General features: G+C 34.2%; 1 protein-coding gene across 1 annotated transcript in view; it reads left to right on the top strand.

Annotated features, from left to right (window-relative positions):
* Positions 1 to 22,299, top strand: part of PACRG (parkin coregulated) — a 276,097-nt gene that overhangs the window by 146,449 nt on the left and 107,349 nt on the right. The window contains exon 3 of the mRNA XM_059835655.1: positions 15,236 to 15,407. Coding sequence (XP_059691638.1) covers positions 15,236 to 15,407 — 172 coding nt within the window. The remainder of the gene's footprint in view (positions 1 to 15,235; positions 15,408 to 22,299) is intronic.

Below are 22,299 nucleotides of genomic sequence, written 5' to 3'. Positions count from 1 at the left end.
TCTTACCTTTATATTTGACATTGGTTTTAGTGCATTTAATTTTTACGTCCAACTTACTGATATTACTTATTTTTCTGTGCTACTTAACTGTGAATGAATATAGCTATGGCCAACAAAATGTTTGAGAAGAAAAAAAATCATATGTAGAAGCATGATTTCTCAAGTTTTCTGTGCAAAATTTATTGCCATTTATTCTTCTGGTCAATGTGAAAACAGAACAGCATTCTTAGTGAATCTAGTAACTCCCTTAAACACAAAACTCTTAGAAGTATCAATGAAAAATCTTGTTAAGTAAATGTATAAAGATACATATGTAGAATGCATATCAATACTGTAACTTACAGATAGATACAACATGATGTGTTGACCTCCTCAGTATATTTTTTTCAAGGACAGCTTACAAATCCAATGACCTGATCTAATTTCATCTATTAAAAACTATATTATAAAAACCTGTTAGTTTCAAGTTCAGTTTGCAACACACTGGAAGACACAGTTCATCTTTCACTGATAAATTGAATAGAAAAGACAAAGAACTGGGCAATGATCCTTTGAAATACACTCTGACTTGCTGTACTGTATGATACTGGATTTTCTATAATGTAATTCTTGAGGTTTGCAGAGACAATAAAGCACAGTGCTAGCAACTTTTTTGCTGTTGGTTATTTTACTTAAATTCAGTTTACTTTCCACAATTTTGTCTTTGGTTTACACTTTTTATTGCTTTCAAAGAAAATAAAAAATCAGCTAGAACTATCATTGCCATACTCTACTGTTATTTATCTGAGCCTCTGTGGTAGTTTTTCCTTTCCCGTAATTTTCAGAAGAGATTCATCTAGCCTGAAAAAAGGTTCTTGAGTCAGTATGCTGGAAGGTTCAAATTTAAAGCATTGCTGTGGCAGATTGGTAGCATACTAAATAACCTTAGTAAACACGATCCCCATTTTTTATGGGGAGAAGTTTACTTCTGAACTAAGAATGCAAGATTTAGGTGTTTTCTTAATGGCTTCTGGTTTTGAAAGGAGTTGATTAGGAACAATTTTTAAGTTTGCAATACAAATTTGAAATATTGTTATTATTTATATATCAAAATATTATTGTCTTATCTTCAATTCATTGTCTTTTCATGCCTGTATGTTAGGATTTTATATTGGCAACTGCTGTCACAATATCTGCAGTATGTTCAGAACTTAAATAAATAGATGTATTTTAAAAATCATATTTTACTGATTTCCATAAGGACTATAGATATGCCTACAAAGTAGATCCACTAAATGTAAGAAGGATTCTGGGATCCTTGGAAAAGAATTTGGAATTGTTTCTTTGTTGTTTCAAGTACTAAAGAGCACTATTAAAGTAACAAAATGCACTAATACAATATAAACAAAGCTATTTTGTTTCACAGTAGCAATTAAGATGTGTACATCAGTTACACAGAAAAGAGAATGCAAAATGGCATACCTTACAATATTTTATGCTTTCTAAATACATGCATGACATATGTTACCTTATAATAATAAGCATAAACTTTAACTTTCCTTCTTAAATTTATCTAGATTCTCAGTAATATGAACTCTGTTAAGAAGAAATTAAAAACCTTTAAAACTATACATTTTCAGCATTACAGGGCATGTGAATATAAATTTTCAAGATAAATTTAACATTGAAACAAAAGAAGTGTAATTAAAGAACATAAAATGTATCACGCCAAAGAGAAAGACTCATACTCTGACATTTAAAGTAGGGTTGCTAGTCATGGTTTTAATTAGAAAATAATCCTTTACCAACTCATTCAGTTGCTAAGTAAGAATTTAACTTGACTTAGGCAAATGACCATTGGGTTTACCCACATTACAGAAGCTTTTTTATATTTTAAATTTCAAAGACAATTTTGTCTGTTACTTTTCTAACCCAACAAAATAAAGCCTTGGGTATTGGAGTACATTTAATATTTTCCATCCAGATTTCACCAAAACTACTCCTTCCTTCCAGGGACTCATTCTGTCTTGCTGAAATGAATACAGTTTGGAAAAAAGTTTTCTTGAAAGAGCAAATAAATGCTTAATAAAGCAACCAGAACTACATGAGGAAGGCTTTCTAAATTCAATGTCTTAAGTCAGTGTTTGATCAACAGTTGGCCCCTTTGAAGTGCCATATTGTTATATACCTAAGTAGATTTGTTATGGGTACCAAATTCAGAAAGATCTGTTGGTTTATCTGACTGGTATGAGTGTTCTCAGTTATCATAACACTAACATTGTAGCCAGTATCTGAAGAAAACGTCTGTTTGGGCTAGCATGGCGTTTTGCACAGAAATCCAAATGACTACAGCCAGATAAATTATCACAGGGAAATGAATATACCACAAAGAAGCAAATGAATAATTTCAATATTTAAGTTTCTGTTGAATTTGTTGGCAACACATGATCTCCAAAAAAATCAGCAAAGGTCATATGGATGTATTGACTGAAAGTCATCTGAAGACTTCTTTCCAACTGTGAAATGCCATTTTCAGTGACACCATCAATGTAACAGTTGTGTTCAATGACTCATTTCGCCCATGTCAGATGCCACAGGTGACTGTAATCTCCTCCTAAAGCAGGGTTTATTTTTAACTTTTTGAGAGTAATACTGTCTAATCAACTCAGCTTGCTTAATAGTCGAGTGATACATCTGCACCAAACATTTTGCTCATATATGTTTTGATATATTTAATGTAATATTAAAAAGTTATGCAAGCAGACTTCTATTGATTTATTTTTTGTGAATGGATTTGTGTTCTTCACCTCAGTTTGTGTAAGTCATGCCAACCTCCACATTTATCCTAGAAAACTAACAGGGTCATAATATGGCCTTGAGCATTGACACAGCGCTGTTAAGTACGCAGATAACACAGTCCCTTGTATGATTTTGTCCGAGGCTTATTTGCCTAGATAATGCTCATCCATGATTCAGGGTAAGCAACTACCAAGACTATTCACAGTATACAATTTAAAGGCAACCACCCTGTTTTGTACATCAAAGCATTTAGCTGTACAAAAATGATCTCTTCCACAGTACTGTGCAACGGGCTCAGAGAATGACTCCCACCCTGTTTTGGTTTTAAGTATAGATATAGTTCTATTAATCACACTGTAGATTATCAGTTCTGAAAATTATGTGCTAGTCTTGAGTTTTGACTTATTTGGAATTGATTTTCATAAGGGGAGGATTTTAACTTTTCTGTGGTAGCCCAATCTGTTTGTTCCAGAATCTGACCTTGAAATTTACAATAATATCCTGGCTATCTGTTTCATAGTTCACTCTTGAAATAGAGAGGACAGCACCTTCACAGTGTTTGGTATCAGCCAGCAGATGGTGCAGTATTCCCTTCCTTTTCTGAGGCTCTGTCAATGTCTGGAATTGGTTCATTTAGTATTTGATTCACCTGTCTGTAGTTTACCTTTGGGGACCTTTCAACATTGCTAGCTCATTGTCTCAGGTATTTCATTCCACCAGACCATGACTGAAAAGTGTGAAGTAGCTTCAGAGCCATCTTCCAGGACTCTTGGAGGCCATGGAACAAAGGATTTCTGGTGGTTGACCTCTTCTTCTTAGTCAGTCCTGTGCTCCAAAACTGCTCTTGGTCCATGCTCCTTCTCAGACACACTGACAGGGAGTGAGAATGTTTTGAGTTTCCTCTGTATTATTCCTGAAGTTAGTGAAGATTAACACATTGTGGTCCTGCTTCCTCCAACTGTTTCAGGAAGATTTGATTGCAGAACTTCTTTGTTCATAAGATGCAAGAGTTCCTGGACTAGATGTACAGCATTCATGGTAACTGTCCCAGTACATTTTAGTATCTTTCTGGATTTTGGATGGTTATCTGGAAATGTTCAGACATTGCTCTTTCCTGAGGAGGAATGTCATTTTCATATGTGGGAAATTGAACCAAATGAGCCTATTGGGCCAGTGGAACAGTTTTCCAAATGGATGTACCACTAAATCACTGTAAAGGTTGGGGGATGACTTTCAAGAGTTGTCAGTGAAAAGACAATCAGTTATGCAATTACTTTGTCAACATATGCCACAGACCCCTTACAGCTTCTTGGCACTTTCTGAAAATCTCTTGGTCTTAAACATCAGTAAGGGTTTAACCAAAGTTTCCCCCCTTTAAGAGATCCTGTTAATCAGTACAGAGCTTAATCTAGTTCCTGTGGCTCCAAAGAAGTCACAAGGTAGGTCAGACACTTTTTATGTATGCTTGACTTCGTGTTGCTGGAAATGTGTTTTTTCTAGTGTCTATAATCTGTTCCAGGAGAGTGAAGAATTCAGATGCTGAAGAGGCATACACATCTTAAAATATTCCAGTTACTGGAGTAACCTTATCCATCCTCACATAAAACAAGTGGTTTTTATACATTTCACCATACATAATATCCTAAATAGTATTAAATATTACTGTGATGCCTTTTTACATGAAGTACCATTAAAATACATATACTGAACAAAATATGCTGGGTGCAAACTAAATTTTTCTTGAACTCAGTTGAAATTTGGTTTGTTACTTAGTTATATTAGCTCTAGAGATATACAATTAGAAGTCCTGAGTAGTTGGGCCACCTTTACAGATATTTGTTCTTTAATGAAGCTTAATCAGTATGAAAATAAAGTTCAGCTAGGAGCCCTGTGCAAGGACTTCTAGGAAGTGGAGGCATGTTCAGTAGTTTGTACACCTTACTTACATTTGTGACTTGATTTTTAAAATAGAATAGTTTAAGTCTGGCAAGAGATTGACTAGATGTCAGTGTTTTGATTTTTAAACTGATATTGTAGTGTGGATTTCCTTTTAGAAGTAAGTTCAGCAAATGTGCTGACAGTAATGACTTGCTTTGCCATATTTTATGTAACACAGTTTGCTGTGACACATGATTCCCTCATCTGAACCCATACTATAAATCATTTAGATTTTACTATATGCATTTAAAATATTGTAGATCTCAGCTTCTGTGTGTCCATTGGATTAATCATGGAAGGGGTATAACGAAAAGTAGCAAATTTAAATTTGTCCAAAACCAGGTGAAGTTGCCCACCAACCTTCTATAAGGAGTACTACTCTTTGTGACAGCTCAGATAATTCTATTCAGTTAGCAGAAACTTTTATTTAGCTCCAGTCAAGGGCTCCTAAGTAGGCCAATGTGGCACATTGCAGCACCAATGTGGCATTAGTAGAACCAGAATGAGTCACCAGAGGATGACCTGACCTTCTGTGGCAAACACCTCCTTCCTGGAATGCTCCCCTGAGAGGAGAGCGTACAAGGTAGGACTCATTCCACTGGCAGAACAAGCAGAGAGCAAGTCTCATAAGAGGAGCTCCAGACCTAGATACAGAGAACTGTTCTCACTGTTCTCCCAAATAAGCCTCATTTTTTATATGAACTTAATGAAGTTCTCCCCTGAAGCTTTTGGAGAAGATTGTGTTACTAGAGTCCATAAAAATCTTTATGATCTTTCCTTGGCTCGCACTGTATGTAATCACTTTAAGTCTTCTTACAAAATGGTATTCCACAATTCAGAATGTTTTAATGCTTCCAGAAGATTCAAGATGGTAGCAGTCAGAAAAGAGTATCACAAAAATTAAGTTTTAAAAAGTGCTATTTTTTTTCATGGCTTTAAAAACTTTTATTCCAGAAAGTACACATATTAGAAAGTAATCTTTCTTAATACTGCCTATGTTATTGACCTTTGCCTCAGGCTGGGCTTTTTACAAATCAGACCAGACTGTTAAATGCAAGTCTTTGAAAGAAGAACCACATTTCTATATGTTTGCATAGTTATCAACATGATTTGGCCTTAATATTAATCAATGCAGTGACCAGAAGCTGCAGCATTATAAGTTGCAAAAGTAATTTATAGTTTTTACTTTTTTATCTGGCATTCTACCTTTACGATATTGGTAAATAATTTCATTTTGTCAGCCCATTTCAATTCTTTGCAATATTCCATAATTTCTATGATTCTGAGTAATACTTTTAATTTAAAATTGTGGCCTGTGATAATATACTAAGCAGCATCATTTCTGCTAATCCCCAGGGCACTCCACCATTAACCTTTTTGCTTCTTCTACTGTAACCAGCTTTTAATTCATGAAAGGACTTCATTTTGCCTCCTGTGGCTACTAACTTAATAATCTCCTGAAAAGGACTCTATTGAAAGCGTTTTGAAATCCTAATTCAATATCTACAGAGCCAGATATCCTTTATCTATTATTTTGTTAACTCTTAAAACTGTGCCTTAGATTGCTTTCAACAAACTGAATCTGCAGAGTACAGTCTACAGATTTCAGCTCCATGTCTAGCAAGCCTGTTTCATAAGAGCAAGAGACATATAAAACCTTTAATTTAGTGTTGTAAACCAGCTTCTCAGTTCTTGCTAAACTTATGAGACAACCAGTTAAGTCACTGGGCTCTTGTGCATGTAGGATTCTGATTACACTTCTGAGAAGTATAGATTCTTTTTAAAAAAATCGACCTGAAAAGTAGGTTGTTCTCATTAAGAGAATGATCCAAATGCTGTGTCAAATCAATAAGATTAACTGTATAATAAGAAATTAATGAATAGACTGTGGACTATGTCTTCCTTTCTGTTTTGTACAGTTTTTCTTACTTAATAATAAAGTTACCCACAAACATACAGCTACATCTTTGGAGATGTGAGGGAAGAATAAAACCTAAAAACTTGCAGATTGGAAAAGGTGTGTGATAGGTATGATATTTTTTTCTCTGACCATGCTTAGAAATCCGCCATGGCAACACATTTTTGGAATTTGTGAGCAAGAGTATAACATGTCTATTCCTGTAGGGAACCATCAGTAACCCCTTTACTTGCTCAGAATAAAAGAACAATGGGAAAGGCTTAAAAAAAGAAATAGCTTATTCACATTTATATACAGAAACACATTTACTGCACATTTACTTTTGTTGCAAAATGCAACTATTCTCTGTTTGGATCAACTTTGAAATTGCATAAAGTCTCCAAAGTAAGATAGACTCACCTTAAATCATTTGAAGAAATATCTCTTCTTCTTTTCTGTTGGGGAGAGTGAACACAGTACCACTGTTTTATTCTATTTATCATCGCCATTCTGCCCATTTTCCTGCCTAGAGATAAATGTCAGGAGTCAGAAGGTGATAGGAGCAGTCTCATAGAATGCTCTTAATGTAGAAGAATCACTATTCTCATTTGCCTTTGAGCCATTTGGTTTCATCATTTTTATTACATTTTAAAAAAATATTTTGTGTGAAAATGCAAATGATAATGTTTAATGTCATGTTTTATAAGTTTCCACAATTTCTAAAGCCACAAAACTGCCAGTTTTTCACTATGTGTATGTCTGAAACTTATGACAAAATTGGATAGATGGCCAATTCTAGTTGTGAGTTACATTGTAGAAGGTTTTCTGGTATTTTATGCTGTGGTTTAATTATTAAAACAAAAGAAATCTTCAGATAGTTGTTTTTAACTTTTCCCACAGACATTTTTTTCTATGTGCCTTTGTCCCAGTGTTCCTGTTACCTCTAATTTTTCTGGTTTGTGTTATTTTTATTAAAACCAAAGAATTTCAAGTTAATTTGACAGACAGTTTTGCATGAATATTTGACAAAGAGAAAGGAAATGAATGCCAAAGAATAAGAAAACAATTATTTGGCCACTAGCTTTTTGAATGGGATAGAATCAGTTGACACTCTCTCCTGATTTACCTTCACAATTCAATCTTGATAAATAACATGAGAGTGTTAGGTTTCATCTTATTAAAATGGTAGCAAACATGCTTTGATCAAAAGATGAATATTTTTTCCAAAAAGTCAATTTTAAATTAGTTCTATACTGACATACTGCATTGTATATGTTTTGTTGGGATGGACACACCAGTCCACTCTTCTTCCGGTAAAGTTTAAAATTAACTCTGTATTACACAAAGTAAATAAATGAAGATCAATATGTCTTCCTTAAAAAGGTAGTGGGAGAGTCTTGCAGCCTCCACCCCTTGCCTATTACTGGGACAGTATTTCATTTTCAGAGAAGAGGTGTCCACTGGTGTCTAATTAAGTGTCTGCAAAATTGAAAGTTTCTTCTTCACAATGATAATCCTTTGTGCATTCTATAGTGAAAGAACAGAGTTTGTCCTCTGCTTCTTGCTGGTGCCTAAGTGCAGCTGTTGGGGAATTCTCAGATGTTGCAGCTCAAAGTGGAACTTAATCTACCACAGGGCTGTGGACCCCTGAGGAATCATTAATTCCCATTCACCTTTCAGAGTAGGTGTATATGATACAATCTGAAGTAGTGGAGATACTTTTGTCTGCCCCTGAGGTTATCGTGTGGTCCATTATTTGCTTCATACAAACAATTCTCGAATACATTCCACATTTGTCAGAGTCATGTTTACAGAGCACTTTTCTCAGGGTGCATTCATCTTCTATTTATAATGCTTCCCATCAATTAAAGGAAACTAATCCTTTAAGCATAGTCTACAGCTATTTGCTGTATTAGAAGGATAGTATATTTTACACGCTTTCTTAGAAATCAGTTGACTCAGATAATCTGATGTGATCAGAATCCAAATAAATAAGAACAAGTAAAAAACCACTTAATTTCCCTTACTTTTTTTCAGTTTGGGGTATTCCTATATATCAGTTTGTCCCTGTTATTTCCAATGAAGAATTAATGGGAATAAAATCTGGATATTTTATATTAGGGCAAATTGATGATAATAACAGGTGAGCTCTCAAAATTGCCTTGTGTAGTAACATTAATGCTTTTTAATCTATACTAGAAATATCTCATACATTTTAAATAATATTTGCCCTTTTCATATCTGCATCATATTGATGGCTCATAATGATTAATTAGTCTGCTCAACTCTTTTTCCTTACTATAGCACACTGATGAACTCCTATACTGTAGCAGAAATCCTTGCTATTAGTCTGTCACTTTAACATTGCATGTCATACTATTAGGCCTATATCTCATAATCCATTTTTTTGTCATATTGTTTTTATCTGTGTGATATGCTGACCCTTCTCTATATTGGCAAGGCCTGCCTGATCTGTATTATCAGTGAAGTTTATATTTATAAAATCTAAATCCAGGCAGTATAATTAAAAAGATTTATGAAAATGCAAGGATAGAATCCCCTTCCCCCAGAAATGCCCAAGATTATCTTCTGGATGGCATAGCTCACAGACTGTTAGCGATTCACACATGTAGCTGAGAATCCATTTCTTAAATAAAAATTAATTCTTAGGTTGCATTTATAGGAAGAGATTTCAGGTTGTTTATTTACCCTCTCTCTAGCTGGGGAGGAGTTTACACGAATTTATATATTCCTTCTCCTTGCCCCCATTTCTCATCCAATCATTGCTTCTCTAGTTATTTAGGGAATAATATGACCTTCTTGACTATTAATTTTCCTCCAGTAACCCTAGTAAGATTAGATCATCTCCTTCAGGTGTGGCAATGGAAAAGAAAATGTTTTTGTTATCATATGCAGAACCATCACCATTGCTTGTGGCAATTATTCTCCAAATGATATCTGTGTAGTATGTCTGCTGTAATGACATAAATTTGAGTATTTGTTTTTCGATAACGTTACAGAGGTCTTGATCATATCCAGTTCTAGCCATTGTTGCTGACAGCAGATTATGAATAGACTGGTTTTGCCATATTGCCAAATAATTTTGATCAAAGCATTTCTGTTTCAGTCATGCTTCCCATTCATACATACCAAGCATGAGCCAAAAGTAAGTGGATGCATTTTATTATGTTTCCCAAAATTTGAAAAGAATCCACACGGATTAGGCAGCAGTGTCAGCTGAGAGAAAGCAGTGGAAAAACGAGGGAGACAGGCAATTGAGACAGTTAGTCTGCAGAGATAAAGAGTTGTATTGCTTCATTTTGGAGCTGTATGTAGAAGCAACCTCACTGTGCAGATAGGAATAATAGCTAGAAAATAATTATTGACTATATACCCCTAAAATGAGAAAGAGAAAAGAGTTTAGAACTACATTTAGTTTAAGGTGTGCATCATAGTTGGGAACCTTTTCATATCATAAGTGTTTTCAGATAAACGTTACTGTGTTCTGACTTCATCTGAAAGAGCAACAGGACATCAAGATACAGAGAATACTATGGAAAACTGAATTATATCTTACTATATAAAATATAACAGAACAATATCTCTACCTAGCTTTTCTCAACTATTTTTCTTGATGACTGCATTACTCTTGTAACTAATGTGGAGGTAACAGGGAATGCAGTAAATTAAAATTTATTATCTACGTAACATTTCTGTATTTTGGGGGGTTTTTTACATGAAGTGACATTTCAGAGCTGAATTCAGAAAGCCAGTACAGTAGCACTCAAAAACCATTTCTTATTATTACTTCTTTTAATTTATCCATCAGGGCAAATATTTTCTTTTGTTCTTTAACTTCTTGTGTGAAGTTAAATATCTACAAAATATGTTTAAAAGGCTCTGAATTCAGTTTGACTGAATTAAAGTATTTCTGTTGGGGTGTTTATCTAGTTTCTCTCTTGCCATTATCTGTTTCTTTTTGAGTTTGATAATATTCCACTTGTTTTAAGGTAAGTATTTTAACATTTCATTGCAGAATGCAAAATAGGTACAACTTCCCTCATTTCTTTTTGATAGAACATGAGTAATAATTTAGACTAAAACTCTTTCAATAGAGAATCTTTGTAGTATGAGCCTATGCAGTATATATTGAAAGGTAAAATACAGCAGACTAAGAAGAGAATAATTTCTTGCTGGAAAACTTGTAGGGACTAAATGCAACAGCAGAATTGAGCTTTGAACCATAAGTACCACAGCAAAGTTATCATATTAAAAACTCCATCTAATCAAGTCTAGAAAATACTAGTGAGCATTACTTGTTCCATAGTGAAGATTAAAATTAACATCCCATTATGAATCAAGAGACAAATATACTAAAAGCAAGAAACCAAAAGCTGTGAAATGCACAGGCTTCATCTTGACTATGGGTAGAGGATATTGGAAGAAAAAAAAGAAACCTTGAAAGAAGGTTGAAAGAAAACTTGGAAGAAAAATCAGAAAGGAAATTAAAAACTGATACTGTTCAAGAATGTTTCTGCTTTTCTCTTTCCATTAACTTAGAAAATAGAGATTAAATAGCTGATAAAGAATGGAAAACAAATCTTGAAAGGTTCTATTATTTTAGAAAAAAATCCTTACAAACTCTTTACAATCCTTACAAAAATTCCTGTTTGTCCTTATCAAACCAAAAATCCCAGAGTTTCTTTTACTATTCCTCATTTTAATGCCTTGGATAAAGACATTAAATGAGTACTTAAACAGTTAGATATAATGTTTCCAGGAGATCAAATCCAATTTTTGGATAATTATATCGAAGACATATAGTATTATGTAATCAGTTGCGTGAAATGAGATGGAAAATTAAGTTGTTTATGTACCTTAAACACTACCTTCTAAAACTCAGGTTTGCCTTATAGATTACAAGATTATTTTAAATATATTTAAGAAAGGCCAATAACATCCTTATTGTCAAACTTATATACCTTAAGGTCTCTCAAATAGCTTGCTTTCTTCATCTAACAGCCAGATTAGCAATGAAGGTTATTTTTACTATTTACAACCTAGACTGTTTTTTTTATGTGGGTTTTCATTATCTCAGCAGACTTGCCTCGCACTATGAGCTGCTTCATAGAAACACATTTTCTGCTGGACAAATTAACTGATAATACTGCCATTAGTTTCCTCTGATCTCGTGCATCGGCTATACGTATTGATAAAACAACAACTACAAACTGTATATTTTTTCTTTTCCACCTAGGGACCTTGTAGTATACATAAGTAGCATGGAAGCTTCATGAAACTGAAGATTTTACTGATTATAATACAGTTGTTTTTGTTGTGTGATCATATTTTATAGTAATATATCAATGTTAGTTGGTCTATTTACTGAAAATTCAAAGGCTGGGTTCTCACAACTTATAAACCACTAGTACAGAAGCTCATAATAATTATTGTGAGATTTCTTCTTAAAATCCATAGTTACAGCATTATTGTTAAATGTGGACAAGTTTTGCCAAGCATTTTTTGTGGGTGGATGTGAAAACCAAAAGAATTTTGTGGGCTTAAACAGAAAAATCACATTTTTCTCTGAACAGCTGTATAATAGCCACTTTTAAAAGCTAAATAGTAAACACAGAAGGAAAGGGTTTCACACCATAGAATGTAAGGCAAAATATTTCTGGCTTCCATATTGTGGGAGTTATTATAGAGCACAAAATGTTAAGTTAAAATTGGCTGTATACTTGGACAGCTGACACTTCAAGAAATGAGTTAGAAATCAGAGTCCTTTTCAGAGCCATGACAGTTGCCAACCAGTTACGGCTTTGGAACTCATTGAGAAAGGAGGAGTACACACAAATGCTTTATGATCTACAGCTTGTCATACCTATATTTTATAGAGTTTTTTTTCATAATAAAGCTTTTGTGTCATGTGTAAAAATCAGATTTGTGTTTAAACCCAGAAATTATATTCACCTTAAAGTTAATATATCATTCTTATGTATATGTGATGTATAACTGTAAGACAGAGTTGGTAGATAAGGGTAGTATCTTTTATTGACCAGCTATTGTCACTGAAAAGGATTGACAAGCTTTTGAACATATAAGCTTTCTTTATATCTGAAACAGAAAAAGCATATTTCAAGGGCAAAGAACAGCTGAGAAAAATTGCTCAGAGTATCAGAAATAGCACATCTTTGAGAAGAAAGATAACTGGTAGATACAGTTAGAGGAGATACTAGCGAAGAGTGGGAGAAAAGAAATGAGAGATACTACTATATGTGTTTTGGGAAAAATAGTTGCAAATCCTGATTCAGTAATCTAAGGAATAGATTCTAAAAAAAACCAAAAAAGACATAATCCAATAAAGCTGTTTTTTCTTGTGAAGCACGCCGCCCCCCCCCCCCCCCCCCAGTTTAAAAAAAAAAAGCCCAAACATTACTAATTGTATCTCTCTTTTTCACATCTAACCTTTCCCCAGACACAAGTAGCTGTTGTAGGTTTTGGTTTTCTGAAACTAGAACATTCAGTAACAGCAAATGCAATCTAATAATCTTATAAACTACAAATGAAAAGTTAAAAAGAAAAATATTGAAGGATGTCTTATTGTCCTATGGACAGAGAACAGGAAAAAATTGCTTCATGGTCCTCCTTTTTTGTCAATCATTTTTTGACTGCCTGGCTGTTTCTTACCTGATACAGGTTTCTCGCAGTAATGAACAATTTGGCCTCTGACTTAGGATTGTTACCAGAAGTTTGGAGTTGCTATACTGCTGTCTTCTGTTCTCAGTGACTTTGGGGGCAGACTTCTTTTACCACCTCACAAGTATTGTCTGTAGCATGCTGAATGTCCTCAAGAAATACAAACCCCATCAATTTAGGAATTTAAATATCTTCTGATTCTTGTTTTGTAAAGATCTTCATACATGGTTGCTTGGTATAGTTATTTTTTAACTTTCTCACAAATTGACCCTGGGATATTGACCCTAAAGGCATCTGATAAAAGTGTTTTACCTTGTGAAACACAAAGCCAAAGAGCAAAAATTACAGAGAAGCCATCATATATGGTGGTGTGAAAACAGGAACTGTGGGTTTCATTTGTTCCTTCTTCTGTATGGTTCATTACAGGGACTTGATTTCATTCACGTAGGTGAATAGGTATTATGCAATTGGTTTTTAGTCTCTTGTAAGAGATTATCAGTGCATGTGAGACTATGTAAGTTTGTAATTGGCACTACATCTGCCAATAGTGAGATGCTCACAGCAAGTGTAAAGGATTTACTTTCACATATCTGTTCCAATTAGTTTTCATTTATTATGGATGGATCAGTTTCAATATGAAAGATTGAAGCAGTCAAGTCAGTAGCTAAGATGCACAAGACCAGGATTCAGATCTGCATAGAGTGAAGCAGGGAGGAAAATGAATCATGGTTGCAAGCAGAGAATGTATGTCTGCTACTTGCTGACTATGGGATTTACCCGAGAAGTATAAAACCCAAGTTCAATTATTGGCTGCTTTATTTCAGACTTTTTTTCCACAATTCAAGTGAGAATGTGATTACTGGCCCCAAATCAAGGGCTGGGTATTTGTTTGCTTTATTTGACAAATGTTTTTAGGGTATTTGAACCTTCAGCTTGGTCTATGTTGCAAAGCTTGTTAGGTGTGAAGGAGGAAGCATCTACCCAATTCCAAAATACAATCTCACTGGAAAAATAGGGTAGCAGCTAAGCAGTGTTTTAAAGACGACAGTGGATGCCTAAAGAGATGGATTGATCTCCAGGTGATTTTGAGGATCATATTGGGTTCAGAGAAAGTGCTTTGCTGTTGAGTCACTTCTTAGCTGTATTCAGAGCTTTGACAGGCTGAAAGCAAACAACTTCTGGTTCTCTCTGGCTATGCTGAGTGTATGTAAGATTGGAGTACTAATGGATAGAAGAAGGAAAAGGGAAGAAAACTAGGACAGAGTGCAAAATCCCTCACAAAGTCTATAACTTGGGAAGGTTAACACACTTTGTATTTTAGTGTTGGAGGGAGATTCCTATTAGAAATAGGTACCTAATTTCTCTACCTTTTCTCACAGTAAAGACCCCTGAAATTTCTTTAGAATTCTGCTCCTGAAATTAATAGGAAATAAAATTAGGTCAATATTCTAGAAAGTTGGGAATTCTGTACAAATATTGACATTTGTGCCATGCTGGATATTTGTTGGTTACAGGTTTCTTTCTCTTATTTGTTCTTTTAAGTGTCCAAGTGAAGATGTAAAGATAAGATTTTTTTGAAATAAACAGAATGTTGTTCTTAAAATGGCTGATTTGATTCCTATGGGCAACTTACAAAGCAAGGTGTATAAGCAAGAATATCAGAAGCTGGTGCTGACTTATCAAAAAGTGAAAATATATGGGAGCATATTCATTTTCATTCTTTTCTTTAGGTCTAATATTTCTGGATTTCAATATCTGGCCATAAATCATATTTGAGACTTAATTATATTCTGCAGTGATACAAAATGAATTATTATTTATTAAACATACCTGTGTAGATGGCATGAATTGTCTGTCAGCCTGATCACATTGTATTCATATTGAAAAATCACATTTATTTGTTTATTTATTTTGTATTTTCAGGTAGAGATTGAAAAGCTGGACTATCATTACTATCTGCCTTTGTTTTTTGATGGGCTTTGTGAGATGGCATTTCCATATGAGTTTTTTGCTCGTCAAGGAATCCATGACATGCTGGAACATGGTGGAAACAAGATTCTTCCTGTCATTCCTCAGCTCATTATCCCAATAAAAAGTAGGTGAACATGTGGAAGAATAAAAAACCCTAAAATTGCATTTATATAGAGTGGATTTTTTGCAAGTTGCTAATTAAGCGATAAAACATGACAGGCTGTACATTTAATGGAGATTATTGCAAATGTGAGTAAATTGTAAGGTATAAGGCCGGAAGGTTTATGCCTTCAATCACCTGGTACGTGCAGTAATCCAGAAGAAAAGACTGTCTGGTTAGTGTTTTTCTTACTACAGTGTGACTCTTGGTCTTTGGAAATGTGAAGTGACATTTTCTTACCTGATTTTGTATATTTGTTATGTAAATCCTTTACCGCATAAACCAGTTCATCTAAAATGACAGGAGAAATAACAGATGAAACTTATGGAATTATGTTCCTTTTTGTCCTGTTGTTTATTCTACAGTTGTTCTATATTTATTCACTAAATATCTTTTCTATCATCATTCTCATTACTTTGCATATACATATTTCTATCTAAATTGGGAGTTCTGCCTGACTAATTAATGTTGTATGTAATTCTTTGGCATTTTAAAAAAATACTAATTTTTAAGTTTTTATATATGCAAACATTTTTTTGTAGAAAAATTATGTGAAAGGTAATAAATTATTTTAATACAACTAAAACTCCAAGTGTAATACCACTAAAACTAAAACTTCTTTTCTTGAAACACCTAGTCTTTCAGATATATTGTTTGTCCTTTCCTGTTTCTTTAGATCAATACCTTGAGGATATATTATTCTGAAGCATCATCCTTCTTTAGTTACGTATTATGATTCTTAAGTCTGCATGCTACACCTATACTAATAGATGCTTATATTTGTTAAACTTGGCTTCTGTTTTACCGTTGAGCAGTAATGGTACCATTGCTGTCCGTCGTCCTATTTTCCTGAGATGATTCCACATCCATGCTAATACAGAATAAAACGGGGTAATTATATTTGTGATACAGAATGAATAGAGTCAAATACAGTTTTGGAAAAGGGGCACGGGAATGTAGTTTGGAGCCTGATAATACTGAAATAACAGTGTTGGAAGGGTCAGAACTGTGTTTTTGTCATTCAATTTATTCTCCATTTAAAAATACTAATTATAGATGTCATTATCTCTATCTTACTGTAGATTTTGAAAATGTCAAAAGGAATATATAATATTCAGGATGGTTACTCTGTAAGTGACACTTGTGAAAGGTTATGAAAACAGTGTTGCAGTTTTTTCTCTCTAAAAGGGAAACACATAAAGAAAGGAATCATGTCATTTCTTTAAATCTGTATTTCCAACACCACCCAAGTATATTTATAGTAGTATCATTTTTTTTGAAAGCTGAAATCGTTTCTTCAGAAAAGACTGCAAGTTTATGACAGCAGCTACTCAATTAGGATTTAAAAGTCTTGCTGAGACCAGAATCTAGCTTAGAAATAATTACCTGGAAGCTTTAGCTGTTACACAGCTTTTAGCATTAGAAAGACACTGCTAGGTAAGGATATTTATATGGGTTTTAAATCAAGTCATAATTTATGATGCTGGAACACATTCAAGAATATGCTAGCTAAATTTAGTTGTTGGTTCTGCTTCATTTTATTGTACAGTGCTTATTTTTTTATTTAAAAAAAGCTTCTGTATCGGCTTTAATGTGTGAAGAGTCTAAAATTATCAATGATAAAGGCTTCTCCCTTATTAAAGCCATATTAATACCTAAAAAAGACACCGCCATCTCAAGGAATCTGAACGTGTGTATTTCTAAGAGTTTTTAAATTTGCTATGACTGTGTAATATAGCAGTGTAGTCAGAGCTATAAATTTCTGTGACTCAGCTGCATCCACAATAAACTCAGCTACGTTTTACACATATTACTGTCTCTAAAGTGTCCCACTGCGTGAGTTATATCTGATTAAACAGTCTTCTTCTAGACCACTACCATATTTCTACTGTGAAAGAGTGAATCAATTGATTGTTAGGCAAGGTAATATACATGATTGAGGGGAAAGGGATAAAAGAAAGACAGAAAAATAACTCTACAGATAGACTGCTTGCAAAAAGCAGTTTTCTCTCATGCATGTTCATCAAAGGAAAATATTTATAAAGACCCGCTCTCTAAAAACATTTTGAATTAAGTATTAGAATTCTGTATTATATTTTAATGATTTAAAGAGAAATCTATCCTCCACCTGTCCTTGCTTAAAGTTCACACTTTCTGAACACTACATCATTAAAGATGAAAATTATATTATTTAATGAATCTGTGGGTTACTCTAAGCCCAAATTCTTACAATAACTTTTCTTCTGGTTATGCAAACAGGCAATGACTACCAAAAGGCAGAGAATTGAAATTAAGAGGTCCAGTTTCTTTCCTAAAATACCTGAATTATGATTAAAATAATATGGAATAATGTGATTTAGTTGAAAAATAATTGCTTATTTTTGTTTGTCACATTGAAAGGCTCTCTTTTTTTTGGAAGTTCAGAGGAAGAAAAAAAATCTCAGGTTGGAGGCATTTATTTCTCAAAGAGAAAAATGTTCAAAATTTATTTTGATTTCTCAAAATAAAAATTCAGAATATATTGTACCTTGCAGTGGCAAAACATGATAAAATAGTTTATAAATATAGCCATTGCATGGTGTAAAACCCAGGAAAAACAAATTGCCAGTATATGTCAAACTTGTAAGGAATCCAACTAAAAATAATAATAAAAAAAAAAAACGCAAAATCAGAAAATGTGAATACTTTAAGATGTTAAGACTTTTTACTCCTTTTCACAGAAGGTGTAGGCAAACCCATTGTCTGAGTTACTTAAACTAGAGAAAAGATTCATAAATTGAGATATATGGCCAATAGCAAAGTACTTTGTAAAGGTATTATGAACGTTCTGATGCACAACACACAGCAGAATATCTTCTTTGCCAGAAAGATTCATATTGTTATTTTCATACTGCACACAGGTAAAGAGGTAGAAGAGGGCTCATTCTGCCCAACATCACAAACTGCATTGGTAGCAGAGGGCAGAACAGAACCGAGATACACACCCCTCAGTGGCAAGCAAAGCTGCCTGTAGGTCACGTGAGAGTTCCCTTATTTTTAAGGAACAGAGGGATCTGTCTGGCCCCACTATGTCTTTCAGTAATGCACTGATGTATCTTGAAACTCACTTGTGGCTTACCATTACCTATGGCCAGCCAAGAATAGCCAGGAAAAGGGGTGTGAGGGTGAGAGCTTATTGTACCATGTGCTTGTCAATGGAAAACTCCTGTTCTAAATACTGTGTGGTCATTATGGGAATGTAAAATTCCTTTTGATACTAATTTTTTGGGCAAAGTATTACTTTTAATCTTGCATTTGCCATAACAAATGCCAGACCAGAAAAGCTGTAAGTCCTTTCATTTGCTTTCATTAGGCTTCTGCAACTCTGAGATTCCTGACTGCAGAGTTCCCCAGATTCATCATGAGACACACATACAGACATAAAACACTGAGGGGGCAGGAAGTTTCTACACCTTTGCCTGCTATTTCTATGAGTAACATCAGGGACATCCAATACAGTGTGTGGAAGTACCTCCTGTCCTTTCAAAGGCAGCAAGCATGCTACCATTTACCTTTTCTTTGCCGGCAACATAGTTGTAGGAGTTTCCAACCCCTTCACACACAAAGTGACCAATCGTTCCAGCTCCCACAGTCCAGTTCATTGCAACTGACTTTTGTTAATGCAATTGTTTGTGGAGCAACTCAGTGAATCTCACATCTAGATAGATTTTTAAAAAAAAAACCAAACACCAAACCTAAAATAAAACCAAGTATTTTCAGAGTGGTGTTACTTTTAAACTCAGATCATTTCAATGGTCTAGTTTACAGCTGTACTGTCACAAATTAAGGAATACTATGCAATAGCACAGAAGTTGGAGTAAATGTGTAGATAAGATCAGTAGGAACATCTTGATATAGCTTTGCTAATGAAGAAAACAATGGGAAATTAAACAGTTAAGCATCTTGGATCACCCACTTGCCAGAATCTTTTCTGTTCTGTGCTGTGAATCCTAAAATGGGCACGTAAGCAATCTGAACTTAGGCCTAGAAGCCAATAAAGCTCACGTCTTTGAACTTAAATTGTAATTTAGATGGAAGTATTTTTTCTACACAGTTGCAGTCAGCAGACCAGCACTTCTGATTGAGCCCAAAAAGAATAACCTCCATCCTAAGGAACATTGAAGTTTTCCTTTTTGAGGCTTTTTCCATGCTGTTACATAGTAGATCAAGGATTCCTTAAACTTTGTTGAAAATGTTTCATTAAGGGAAACAGATTTTTTGTGAGTCAGATACAGAGAAAGGCACAGAGCAGTCATCCTTCAGTGTCACTTACAGAGTCCTTTTTAATGTTTAATAAATTTCTAAATTAAACTTATTTCTGTTTTCTTATTCTCCACATTCTATTTGCATCTAAAATGTGGATTGTCATCTTGAACAACAGCGTAGTTAATTCCCATTTAATGTCAAATCAGTGTCACTGTTGCATTTACATAAGTAAAGTTGAGCCTGTTGCTAGCAGTTGTCTAAGCACATTTATATTTCTCCTCATAAATCTTCATTGTATTTAAGAGTATTTAATAGTCATTAAATGCTTCCTTATTTTACAGAATGCTGAAATATTTTTATGGGATAAATGGTTTTCTGGGCTGTAGTCTTTTTTCTTGCTTTAAATCATGTAAGTTGATTTCTGTCATCTACAAAAAGTAAATGAAATCTTTAATGGAATTGTTATCTTCCTCCTAACTGACTGTTGCTCCTGAGAACCATTTCCGGTTGTTAAGATCACAGACAAAAAATGAACTCTAAACAAACTTGTTTTTATACACTTAAAATGCTTTTAAAGAAAGCAAAGGTCTCTGATATTTTTTAAAAAAAAAATTGTCTTGATTCTTAAATACCAAAGCATTTCTCCCCTTTGGGCTTCATCAACTAATACAAGTTACTGCAATTAGAAGGTTTATGTTAGATTCTTCCACTCAAAACTGGTCATTTCAGGTAGTTTCAAATGGTATAGAAACTAGATTCTTTATTACTCCTCTTTACTCCTATCTATGAGGAGAAACTGTTTCTCATTCAGTAAAGATAAATCTCATCTGTATTTGGAAAGTGAAATCTGCAATTAACATCTCTCACTTTTGAAGTTGGAGTTAGAGCTATTATTTCCTGAATATATTAATTTATTAATATTTATTAGTACTGAATTTCATTATTTTATCACCCAGTCATTCTGTACTGTAAAGTCCTTCTGCAGTTCTTTAGAGTCAGCCCTTATCTTTGGTATCTGGAATAACTTGGTATTGTCAGAAAACTTTGTTACTCATTAGTAAACATCTCTTCCAAATCACCTGTGAAGCTACTGAAAAAGATGAACTTCAGCACAGGTTCCTACAAGGCTCTACTAGTGATTCTCCTCCTCTGTGGCCATTTATTGTTGCCCTCATTCCCTATCTCTAAACAATTATTTATTTGTATGGAAATCATGGCAGTTAAGTGTTTCAAAATCCTTCAGTGAGGGACCTTATGAAATACCTTTTGGAAGTCTAAGAAAACCATATTATCAGGCTTTTCTTACCCACATTCTTCTTCTTCGAGGACCTACAATATGTTTAGAACACTGTATTAATTTCTGCAGTACAGAAACCAGTATTACCAGTCTTTGGTTCCCCAGATCTTTCCTGAAAAAGTTTTAAAAAATGGTATCACATTTCATTGATAACAAAGTTGTTTTCATTGAAAGGGTGGGTACTCAGTGCAGTTTGGTAGCTTGAGGCAGCATGGGGGAAGGAATGTACATCTAGGAATGGATGGAAACTCTGCAAACTGGCATAGCCACTAAGAAGGTTTTAGGGCCTCTAGTCTCAGTGTATTCTTTATACTAGTTAATTAAACAGGACCTGCAAATGTTAATAGAATTCAAGTTTTATAGGTGCTGATCTAGTAAAACACTACAGTTGCAAGCACCAATAGAGCTGAAAAAAAAGCTACTATCTTTCTCTTCAGTGTTCTGCTAGATCATGTTTCTTGTAAGTATCGATGAATCAGTTATGGATCTTAGCCTTTTCCATGCCTTAGGCTTTGGCTTTAGAGGACAGTCTTTGATGACAAAATTGTCCTAAGTTTTTCATGCCTTGCCCCCTATTCCTCCTTCCCATCACCTCACTGCAACACATCATTCCTTCAGTTGTACTGGAAGAAACAGCTGGACATCTATATTGTAAATTGGATCAGGATTTTACCCAACTTTAAAAAAGTACAGAACACAAGGTTGTTATTCTGGTTTTTATTCACTCTTCATTGAAACATGTTTTGTAACAGCCTTCATTACCATTCTGTAAAATTAACATAATACTTGTATTATATCAGTTCAGGTAGATAAGTATTATGCATTTTGAAAGTTTTGGACAAAATTCCCTGTAAGAGAAGTATGTATCACTTTAATCAATTGTTTTTTGAGAACAGTTCATGTTAGCAGTTCTTTAAACCTGACTCTGTGAATTTAAGAAAAGAAGCCCTTGATCAACAAGATTAAGTAGATCACAACAATCGAAGCACCTTTATCCTGAGTGCTTGTTGCCCTGCAGGAGACCTGCTCTTTGTATCTTGTTCTGCTTCAGGCAAAGAATTTTCTAAAAAAATCCAGGTGCCTCATTTACCAATGGGGGGGGGGGGGGAGATTTGAATGCAAACTAAATTGGTTTTAATCTTTCGTTGTGAAATAGGAAATGGAAACTGTCAGTGCATTTCTAAACATAGATTCACAGGTGTATTTGAAAAAGGGGTTGAATATAATTAAAGGACAGTGCAAATTAAAAAGAATTAAATTATCAACATAACTTTAAATATAACTACCAATATGTAAACTTTAATATTTAGAGAA

Source organism: Gavia stellata, chromosome 2 (assembly GCF_030936135.1).
Source record: "Gavia stellata isolate bGavSte3 chromosome 2, bGavSte3.hap2, whole genome shotgun sequence".
Taxonomy (NCBI): domain Eukaryota; kingdom Metazoa; phylum Chordata; class Aves; order Gaviiformes; family Gaviidae; genus Gavia; species Gavia stellata.
Note: the sequence above shows the minus strand (reverse complement) of the source record. Positions and strands in the feature narration are given on the sequence as shown.